This window comes from Catharus ustulatus, chromosome 16 (genome assembly GCF_009819885.2).
Source record: "Catharus ustulatus isolate bCatUst1 chromosome 16, bCatUst1.pri.v2, whole genome shotgun sequence".
Classification (NCBI taxonomy): domain Eukaryota; kingdom Metazoa; phylum Chordata; class Aves; order Passeriformes; family Turdidae; genus Catharus; species Catharus ustulatus.
Window position 1 is genome coordinate 9,609,003 of NC_046236.1, and position 11,694 is coordinate 9,620,696.

General features: G+C 37.3%; 1 protein-coding gene across 1 annotated transcript; it reads left to right on the forward strand.

Annotated features, from left to right (window-relative positions):
- The first annotated feature begins 45 nt into the window (after window positions 1-45).
- On the forward strand, window positions 46-11,679 carry PMS2 (PMS1 homolog 2, mismatch repair system component). Its single transcript, XM_033074501.1, has 15 exons — window positions 46-142; window positions 363-502; window positions 1,060-1,146; window positions 2,198-2,300; window positions 2,968-3,151; window positions 3,624-3,791; window positions 5,069-5,166; window positions 5,452-5,551; window positions 5,789-5,873; window positions 6,277-6,429; window positions 7,423-8,317; window positions 9,110-9,277; window positions 9,729-9,829; window positions 10,655-10,824; window positions 11,251-11,679. Exons 1-15 carry the CDS (start codon window positions 123-125, stop codon window positions 11,392-11,394), a joined length of 2,616 nt encoding a protein of 871 aa, XP_032930392.1. The 5' UTR covers window positions 46-122; the 3' UTR covers window positions 11,395-11,679.
- The last annotated feature ends 15 nt before the right edge of the window (window positions 11,680-11,694 follow it).

Here is an 11,694-nt window from a genome sequence, read left to right on the forward strand (position 1 = left end):
GGGGCGCCGGACCGGGGAGCGCGGTCGGTGCGGGGCGGGCGCGCTCCGGCCGCTCCCGGCGCTGACCGAGCGGGGCGGGATTCTGAGGGAAGCGCGGCGCGTCCCGCCCCGCCGGGTTCCCCATGGAGGCGGCTGCGCCCTGGTGAGTGTGTGCACCGGCCCTGGTCCCAGCCTCCGCACCCCCCGCCAGGCCGCTTTGCCCCTTCACGGGAGCCGCGCTCCTCGCACGGGCCGTGCCCCGGCCGCCGGCGCGGTTCCGGCTTCCCCTCGGTTCCCGCGTCCCCTCCCGGCTCGCTTGGGGAAGCCTGAGGGGGGTTTTGTGCCGGCTCTCAGGCCGTGGTTTGCTGTCCCTCTCTCCCCAGCCCGCAGCCCTCCGGGGCCATCCGGCCCATCGACCGCGGCTCCGTCCATCGCATCTGCTCGGGCCAGGTCGTGCTGAACCTCGGCACCGCCGTGAAGGAGCTGGTGGAAAACAGCCTGGATGCAGGAGCTACCAACATCGGTAACTCTTCCTCGAATTCATAACTCTTCATAGGCTTCTAAACACTTCTTTTTCCTCAAAACCGAGTGCATGTTAACAAATACTTTCTGTTCGGACCAAGCGTGTTTGCAGTGATTTTACACCTCAGGTTAATAAAGCATTCTGATTCCCAGGCTCCAGCTACATTCCTAGTAGTATGCAAAATGGTGTTATTTAATTTCTAGCCTCTTTGGCCACTAAAAAAGTGTGTGGCCTATCAGCAGTGCCAGCCGGTGGCCTTGGGCTAGCACAGGGTAAAGGCAGGGCTGGTTTCCAGAGTCCCCAGGATGGTGGCTGGGATGGTTGGGAAAACTTCTGTTCAGTCAGAAGTTCAGTGAAGCTGAATTACCTGTAACTACAGACTGGTTTGCATTAGATTGACTGAACTTCTGACAGCTACCAGCATTTTTTTCCCTGTTATTATTCAATTTTGACGTGGAAAACTGTTATTTGAAAAATTTACTTTAAATGCAAAATTGATACCAAACACCATGTGTGAAACATGAAGAATTAAAATACTTTCTTACTCAATTTTGTAGATATAAAACTTAAAGATTATGGGGCAGAACTGATAGAAGTTTCAGATAATGGAGGTGGAGTGGAAGAGGAAAACTTTGAAGGCTTGAGTAAGTTGAAATTTTTTTTCATGATTTTCTTGTGGGCATTTAGTTTAATCATATTTAATGGGCACTTGGCTTTTACATAATGTGTGTGCTACCTGCAAGACTTGAGCAACACTAGATGGATCTTTTGTAGTGCTCTTGTGGTTATAGTTCTTGTAACTGAGAAATAGTCTTTGGTTTCTTTGCTTATTTAAGTGGCACAAGCAATACAAATAATCACAGAGGAGAAAATCTTAAAAGTGTTCATGTGGATTACTTAATGTTTAATCATTGGTTGTTGTTGAAGGAGTCGAGCTGTGTGGAGGTGTCTGCTTTGGAGTGAATTATAAACTTGAGTAATTGCTGAAAGGGAACTGACATTGCACTGACTGTCAGACTTCCCATTTGCTAATTTTGAATTGCACAGAAGGGAAGCGGAAACAATACTGTCTGCTGAATCTAACTAGTCACTGGAGCAGAAATACTGGCATTTCTTTTTTGATAAAGCAGCTAGGACTCTTCCCCATAGGTTATTACTGAGGAGCTTTGCTGTTCACTGTACATTTTTGGTACTTCAGAAACTCAATCTGCTGCAGTTCCAGCCCAGTGAAAGTTCAGGGGTGCTGCTGCTAGCTCAGTCTGTTACCTGGTGACTGGTGCTGCACTGATGCTGTGGATTGAGTCCTCCTCTGCTGTTGTGTTGGACTGGGCTTATGCCTGTCCTCTGTCCACCATGCACAGGCTGCAGCTGTTTTCTGGCAGGGCAGAATCTCTGACAGCTTCAGCAGCAGCAGAGGCAGGTACTGTGCCCTGCTCTGAGGCATCTTGTAGTGCTTATATCAATAATGCTGAATAATCTGATGTAAGTGTGGAATAACAGGTGCAGCTGAAGATTTTAAAGAGATCTTGTTTATAGAAAGAAGGAAAAACAAGCAGCATTTTGTCTTTAATCCTTATGTAAAATACAATGAGTAATACAGAAGGTTTTTTTGCTTCTTGCCATGCATATAAAATCTGCTTGCATAGACCAGTGTCACTTTGAAGTGAAATATGTATTTGAAATATCTTTTTCCAGCTCTGAAACATTACACATCAAAGATACAAGATTTTTCTGATCTAATACATGTTGAAACATTTGGGTTTCGAGGTGAAGCTTTGAGTTCACTGTGTGCATTAAGGTAATGAATATAATTATTAGTTGTAGAAGGTTACTGTATGCACAAAAACACTACACCCTTTCAGTTTACCATTATTGATAAAATAAGGCTTTGAAAACTTCTGGCTCCTTACTGTCAGGTCAGTTTTGAGCAATAGGTTGCATGACATCCTGAGTCATTTCCAGCCAAAATTTTTCTGTGATTCTAAGCACCTAATTGGTCACTTTATGTACAAAATTTAGTGTTATTTAAGTGTGCAGATCTTTACAGGGTGGGATTGTGTATTTGCATAATATTTGATCCACTGATGTAAAGCACTATAATATTTAAGTGCCAGTTGTTAGACTGTAGCTCGTTATAACTGTGCATAAATTTCTTTCAGATGAGCTATGCATTTTAAATCAGCTTTTGTACACAGTGCTGCTGGTGTCTATTAGAATGAAGAATGTAATGTTCAGCCAAACTAGGCTTTAACATTAAGTTTTATAAGAGAGGAATAAAAGGGATACAAATAAGAATGTGTAGGAAAACATTACACTACTCTGAAAAGTTTATGGGGAAGGGTTGTTTTAATTAAATTAATAGTATTGCTGTACATGTGTTATTGTAGTAGTATTGCTTTCTGTACTGCTTGTCATGAGGAGTAGATTATTAGTGAATAATTCTGTTGCCTCTTTCTTCCCATTAGTGATGTTACCATTTTCACCTGTCATAAGTCAGCAAAGGTTGGGACTCGTTTGGTGTTTGATCACAATGGCAAAATCACTCAGAAGACTCCTTTCCCACGGCAGCAAGGAACAACTGTCAGCATCCAGCAGTTGTTTTATACCTTACCAGTGCGGCATAAAGAGTTCCAAAGGAACATCAAAAAGGTCAGGTCAGAATTTCTCAATTCAAAGCACTGTTGTCCCCCAGAATTTATTCACTGCCAAATGAAATTCAATTCTCTGTAGAACGCAGACTATTTCATGCCAGTCTTACATCTTAATCAAATCACAAAAGTCTTCTTGTATGCTTTTCTCTTCTGCTTTGTAATATTTGGGTTTAAAAGTACATTCTGAGATTTTCAGATTTTGAGAAGAATCCATATCATGATCACCTACCTGTATTTTAAAACCAGGGACTGCTATTGTGGCTAAATATCAATGTTGTAAACATCCTGTTTATTTATAAAGTATTATTTTTCATATATATTTTTTTAAATTGTTTTTTTTAGTTTGCGAAGATTTTAAGAATAAAACTTCCCCCTTGGGTACCTGCAGATATTGAATGCTTTGTTTATACATTTTTGTTTTTAAAAGACAAATTTCATATAAATGTGAACTTTCCTTTTTCCTTTGACAGGAATATGCAAAAATGGTCCAGCTGTTACAGGCCTACTGTATTGTGTCCAAAGGAGTGCGGATTAACTGCACTAATCAAGTTGGCCAAGGGAAAAAAAGCTGTGTGATATCCACTGCTGGAAATCCCAGTTTAAAGGAGAACATTGGAGCAGTATTTGGACAAAAACAGGTATTGCTTTTATTATTGAAAAGAGAGAATGTAGCTGTGTAGAAGGATTTTTAAAACCCGATCAGGTGTGAGAAGATGGAGTCTTGGCCTGCAGCACACCCTACAGGCTGACAGAGGACAGACACTGCAGCCTCCACGGCTTCCTCTGAAAGTCCTGGATCTGCTCAGAGATGTTTTATGGAAGAGAAATTAATAATATAATTAATATTTAATTATTAATATCTCTCTGCAACCAATTTTAAGAACTGTTGTGCCAGCAAATGGGCTGTGTGTCACAAGAACAAGCAACTTTAAAAAATCCTTAAAATGATGTGATGTGAAAGTCTTAACTGGAGAGCAGAAAACTGAGGTGTATCCACTTTTGCAAGCTCTTCCTATGCAACTAAGTTTTATTCTGGATAGCCTTTAAATGGGATTGCAGTCAGCCTCTGTAAAGCTGTAGAAAGTGATCCTTTCTAAGGAATAGCTATAAAAATAGTTGTTATCCTCTAGATGAGAGCAGATATGAAAAAAAGCTCAAAAACATCCTTCTTACAACTGTATATTAAAATCATCAAAAATATTGAGTGGTTGATAGCTGCTGGCTGTTGATAAACATTTTTTCCCTCCACAGGGCCCATACAGAGATCTCAAAACCTGTTCATGCTGTGGCTGAAAGATGAGAGGGAAGATGTAACTTTGTGTTGCCCTGTGGCACCAAGCATAGTTGAAAATTAAGTGTTATGTGAATGGAATGTTTAGCTTATAGCCTTTTATAGCTTATACTTTTTAATATTGAATACTTAAATTGATAGAAACTGCTCTAATGGCAGAAAAATTATAGTGGCATGACTGGGAAAATGTTTGTGGCAAACAACTGTTCTTAGAGATCTCATTATTCAAATAGCACGTTTTTTAATAGTTTTATTGTCCTTTCAAAAGAAACTTTTATTACTCTTTTGCCTTTTATTTTAGCATAAAACTTATTTAGATCATATATATGTCAAACTGGCAGTCATTTTGTTGTTCTGTCTGTGTACATTTAATGTTTGTGAAATAACTAAGCACACATCCTGATGTCAAAGGTAGAGAACAGGCATTTCTTAAAGGCATTTTTCTGTTTGGTAGTGAACAGTGCTATTATCTTCTAGTAGGTTTGAATATTTTAAGTGTCTTGGTCAGTCAAAATCCACCATTTTCTCAAATAAATTTCAAGCCTAATAAATGGTAATAAAATAGAAGGGGAAAATCTATATGGGTTTGATGTTTCACTTCCTTCCCTTTTTCTTTTTTTTCAGTTGCAGAGCCTTATTCCTTTTGTTCAGCTTCCTCCTAGTGAAACTGTTTGTGAAGAGTATGGACTCAACCCTGCTGACATGCCACAAAATCTTTATAGGTAATTTGAAAAGTACAAACCACTGCTGCCTGTAGCACTTTACCAGAAACCAAAATTTAAAGGAGTGATTTGTAGTATTGAAAAAAAGATAAGAACAGCACAGTAGATATTGGGATGGAGTTTTGTAGTAACCTTTGTCAGATAAGGAATTGGGAAAGGAAATGTGTATACCCATATTCACTGCTGCTGGATAACAGTGTTTCATTAAGCCCCCTATAAAATACTTTCCCCTTAAACGTACTTTTCTCATTCATTTACCTCACTCTTATATTATTTATCCAACAGTATCACTGGTTTCATTTCTCGTTGTGATCACGGTGTTGGAAGGAGCGCGACAGACCGACAGTTCTTTTTTATCAACCAACGTCCCTGTGATCCAGCAAAGGTCAGGGGGTTGTTCTTCTGTCTTCAGCCCCACTAACTCCATATCCTCTGAAAACCTCAGGATTAGTAGCTCATGTGTGTTTGTTTCTCAGTAGTTTCAGCAAAGTTCCTGTCTTAGTTGTCTCTGACTGAACAAGACCTCAGTCATACAATATATGTTTTAGTACATTTCTTAATATATACAGGTGCAAAATAGATAATATTTTTGAAGTTTATTGTTTTTTCACCTTTTTTGCAGGTTATCAAGATTGTGAATGAAGTTTATCACTTCCACAATAAACAACAGTATCCATTTGTTGCCCTTAACATTGGGGTAGATTCTGGTACGTTCTGAGTAATTTTTAGTAACTTCAGTAAAGTTTATTTAAACAATTGTTTATTTAAAACAATTTATTCTTCAATGGTGCTTGTATTGAGAGAATATTGTCATTTTCGTCTATATGACTTCCTGCACTCTGGGAATTTTTTGATGCTCGGTTGGTGAGGGAGAAATAATCTAGCTGTGTTTCCACTATTTTTCCCATCCACCTTTTCTGTACTCAAAGATAATTTCTTATCTTAAGTCATCTTAAATGCAAGAAAACTTGTATAATGTTTTTTTTTTTCTGGAATGTTGAGACAGTTAAATCTGATTTGCAGACAAAATGGCAAACAAACCAGAACTAATTCTGTGCAAAATTGCATTTTATTTGTAAAGCAGTTTTTTTTTTCTTTTTTTTTCCCCAGAATGTATTGACATCAATGTTACTCCTGACAAAAGGCAAATTTTACTTCAGGAGGAAAAGTTTTTATTAGCAATTCTAAAGACTTCTCTGATGGAGATGTTTGGTAGTGATGTTAACAAACTGAATGTCAATCAGAAACTTCTGGACATTACAGGTAGGACAACAAATGTGGAAGTTTGAGTATGATATATGGCAGAGAATTAAAGATGGAAAAATGTGTTTTTAAAAACTGAAAAAAGAAATGAAAAAAAAATAAAGGAGGACCCTAAGTTATTGAGTGATTGTTATGGAAATGACATATGCCAGCCCAGCAGGATTTACAGTCAACTTTGTGAAGAAAAAATTAACACAGAATTAATGGACAATGCTTGCAAAGAGATTTCTCCCAAGATACTAAAGACATCTATGTTTTTTTATGAAATTGTCTTTGAGAAAGAATGGTTAAGGGGTCATAAATAAAAGATGAAAATTAAGTATGAGTTTATTGGATTTTAAACTTGGACTCTTTTATGTTATCTACAGAAATTGATGATTCTCTTCTGACTGTGTAGTCTTTCAAGATTGCTCTCCCGAGTTAAAATCATCTCATTCTCTTTTATTCAACAGAGCCCCTTCTAATTTTCTTTTTGCTGACATGTAGAATCAGTTGTAACCTGATTCTCACTGTTATTTTAAGTTAACCTTCAGTAAAATCCTTGTTGGACTGGCGGTTGACAAGGTTGAAGTCCTTTAATGACCTGCAAGTCCCATATACCCTATAAGTGCCTATTGTACCAGCTCCTTAACACTTTGCCTGGAATTTTATAGTGACCATTAAAGTGTAAGAGCAATTCACTTTTCATTGTTACTCTGTGTTAAACTCTTTTGGTAATATAAATGAATGTGCTGATTGGACTGATTACTGTTCCAGTTTAAAAAGAGACTGCACATTCATTCTTAGTAGTGCCATTAAATATCTTCAAGATGTAACTGTTTCTTTGATACTAATGCTATTCAGCCCCATACTCATTGTCTGAAGTTTCAGGGCTTCTTTGAGCAGTTTGCTGTTTTTCTACCTCTTTTCATTCCCTTACTTAAAGCTCATTATTTAATTCATGTTTCCAGCTAATTTAAAATCTTGAAATACTCTGTATTCTGATTTCATTAGGTAACTTGAAGAAGACACTTCCTGAAGGCACAGAAAAGCCTCAGGCAGAAATGCTGTCTGACTCTGAGACTGAAAGTCCAAGTGGTGAAGGCAAAAGAGTAATGACTCTTGCCAGATTAAGGGAGTCATTCTCTCTCCATCAAGCAACAGAAAGTAATTTTAAGAGCTCTAAAAAGGTAAAACAGCAGCACCATTCCCCTAGACAAAGGTTACTTGATACCACTGGGAGTATTGTAAAGATTCAAAAGGCTGTCTTGCCTAAGGAGGCTGAGAGTTGTCAAAAGTTTGACTCAAAGGTGTCAATTCCAAGGAGACACTTGAGAAAACTAGAAGGTACTGCAGATTCTGGATTCTGTAGCATTTCTGAGTCAGATGCTGGATGCAGTACACCAGAAGCTGTAAGCTGCATCAGTAGTGAAAGTGCAATTAATTCTGAAGAAGAATTCTGTAGCACAGAAGAACAGATGGAGAAGGAATGTCTTAAAACTGCTGGATGTAATAAGAAGTCATTGGACAGTGATGTTCAGGTCTTGGGCACTGAACCCAAGCTAGATCAAGTGAATGACTGGACTTATCAAAACAAGTTCTCTCAAGAAGCCAGTAGTTGTTCCCCAAGACTAAAACGTTTAAAAAGCAGAAATTTTAAAAGTGAAGCAGATGATTCCAAGGCAGGTAAATATCCTGAAGTGGAGAACACTAGTGTTGATGTACTGGTGGAAGTTAAAAAGAAAATTGTACCTCTTGAATTCTCTATGAAGGTTTTGGCAGAAAATGTAAAAAAGGTAATACAGCAACAACAGAAAAATACAGACACTGAAAATTACAGAAGATTTAAAGCAAAAATTAGTCCTGGGGAGAATAAAGTAGCAGAAGATGAATTAAGAAAAGAGATCAGGTATTTCTGCTTTCATTTGTTTAATATATTTTGTTCATTAGTTAATAAAATTAGTTAAGCAAAAATATAAGAGCTGTCTTGGGTGGGCAAGAGGCTTACATGTACCTGCTAGGTTTGGGTCTATTTTTTATTTAATGTTCCAAAAAAGTCTGTTTGAGTTAGTTTACTGGCAGAGCAGCTACTTGAACTAAGTGCAAACAGAATGTGGAAAAAGACACTAAAATGTCCACAAACATCAGAGGTTTGGCTTAGATCATCCTTGTGAATTGCAGTTCAGTCAGAAAAGCACCAAATCTCATGACAGCACACTGAAAGGACTGCATAGCTCATATTCCTCCCTTGTGTGAATGAACTTCGGTGAGACACCTGGAAAAATAAGTTACATTCAGGTGGTCAAAGGACAGTAAAAGTCTGATTTGTTAATATTTGGATTTTAAAAATGTGTTTGGAAAGCCTTCTAAATTATGAAAAGAAGGCACAATGTCAGCTACCTTCAAAACCATGATGCCATCTTCAGTGTTACTTGGGCTATTGCCATACTGTCTACTTCTAATTTTATTATCACAAATGGTGGGGATCCTGTGATGGATTATGGATTAATGATGGGTTTTGTTCTGCCAGAAGTGGTTTCATCAGGCAGACTTTTAACATTTATATCCTGTTTAAATGAATTTATTTGTCTAAAGAAAGATAAAGTGTGTTCTGCAGGGGAGAAACAGAAGGTTTTAAGTTTTACATGGTAACTGATAAGGGTGTAATTTATAATCTCTTTTTTTTTGTGTGTGTGCACAGTAAAGAAATGTTTGCAAAAATGGAAATCATTGGACAGTTCAATTTAGGGTTTATAATAGCAAAGTTGAATTCTGATCTTTTCATAATTGACCAACATGCTACTGATGAGAAATACAACTTTGAGATGTTGCAACAACACACTGTTCTCCAGCCTCAGAAACTCATAGTGTAAGTATTTTCAGTGTTTTAACAACAACATGTTTGAAGTTGAATTCAGCATTTCAGAAAGATATCTATGATTTATATTTATGTAGCATTTCACACATTCAGAAGACTTGAGACTAAAGTGGTTTTTATACTCACATGAAACATAAATTCCATGGATGCAGTTGTAGCTGTGCAGCAAGTTAGTGGTCAAACAGATTTCCCAGTGGGCTTTCATAGCAGCCCACATTTGGTAGGATATTTGAGAATGTTCCTGTAACAAGGAATGCTGCCCAGCTGACTTCTTTCTGCTGAGTAACACTTGGAAGTAACTGTTCAGTAGTGAGATTTTTTTTTTTTAACTAAGCAGAGTGAAAAGTTTTACTACAGAGCTGTGTATTAAGTATTTGTAGGTTGTTTCTGAAATCTGTCTCTGCACTGTGTTCTTATGCAATACCATCTTTTTCGATTTCAGGCCTCAAACCCTCAATTTAACAGCAGTAAATGAAACTGTATTGATTGAAAACCTGGAAATATTTAGAAAAAATGGCTTTGATTTTGTCATAAATGAAAATGGTGAGTTTGGACCAGAATTGCTGGAAGTAGAAGAGTTCAAATGTTCTAATTTTATTTATTGTGCAAAAATTCCCATGAGTGTTATCAGAAATTTTGAAATAAGATGCATTATTGTATATGGGATATTTGTTTTTTAAGACTTATTCTGTGGGCTCTCTGCATGAGTTAACAGAACATTGTAAATTATTTATCTCGCCAGCTTTTTACAGAAGTTTTTGAAGACTCTTTGGAGTTACCCTTTGGCTACATGACTGGATGTGGATTTTCTGGATATGTTACATTAAAATCCTTTTGTTTCATTATGGCTTTAGGAATGACTTGCCTTGTTCTTTTGAACAAATTCTGTAACCTGCAAGCTCCTTATTGTTTCCCTTATACAGTGAAATATCCCTTATATAATGAAAATGCAGTCTGGTGCTGTTTGGGAAACCACTATACATTTTTTCCATAGTCTTCATTCCAGAATATCCCAGGGTTTCTTTGCTATTAATTATCACTCTTACCATCATTAATCCTGAGTGATTTTGTAGTCACATAAACTCAAAAAAGTTTCATAAACCATTTGGTCCTTGGAATTGAAGGGTTTATTAGAAAGTATATCTTCCTGCTTTTAAGTGGGCAAACAACTTTTTGGTTGATGTTAAAAGGATATCTGCCATAAGTTACCACTTTGGTTAGTTAATTACATCATCAAAAGATTAAATTGAAACATTAGTATGTACACACAGCACATCATATTAACTTTTCCAAGTCGGTTTCTCAGTTTTTCTCTCAAGTAATTTCCTATATTTCTCTGTTTCTTTATTATCATTGTAAACCTTCCAGCTCCTGTAACTCAAAGAGTTAAATTGGTATCATTGCCAACAAGCAAAAACTGGACTTTTGGTCCACAAGACATAGATGAGCTGATCTTCATGTTGAGTGACTGCCCTGGAGTGATGTGCAGGCCCTCGAGGGTCAGACAGATGTTTGCTTCTCAGGCTTGCAGGAAGTCTGTAAGTACTGCACTAGATGTTTGTGTTCAAATAAATATAAATAAATACTATAAAATAATATTTAATAAATAAATATTATTAAATAAATAAATACCATATTTCCTCATGCAGTACAGGTGGCTGTATCTGTATTGCAGGGCAAGTTTATTTACTGCTGAGTGTCAACAGCTAATATACTTCCTTCTGTTCCTCAAGTTTTTATCTCATCTAATTTGGGAAATATTTCTGCTGTTTTTTTGTTCCAAACTAATGCACTCATGAACACCATGTTAGCTGGATTTTGTCTTCTGATCGTCTGGGAGGTGTATTTTACTTTGAATGCCTTGCACAGAATTTATTTACTATAGCAGCTGAAGTAATGCTCTGGTCTGTGTCAGCTGGCAAATGGAAAAAGGAAATAATTTTTTTTTTTTCCTTTGCTTGCAGGTGATGATTGGAACTGCATTGAATGTGCAGGAAATGAGAAAACTGATCACCCATATGGGTGAGATTGAGCATCCCTGGAACTGCCCCCATGGAAGGCCTACTATGAGACACATAGTCAGTTTAGACCTCATTTCACCAGAATAAGTCAATGTCTGTATATTAACATTTTAAATTTTAATTATTGGCAATATTTTGAGCTTTTATTGTGACTCTTATTTCAAGTAAAAAAATTTTAGGCAGTCTTCAAAGTTGGAAACAAGAGCACTTGAAGGCATTCAGCAGAGTTTCCTTGTTATTTCTGTTGAGTCATCAATACCAACATCCTGGAATTCTTGTAATAACTTCTGTCTTATTGCAGTTTATTGTGTGTTTTACTTCTCTGAGCAGCAATCAAAACTTTTACAAAATAAATATGTTTATATATAAAGATCAGGAGTAGGTGAA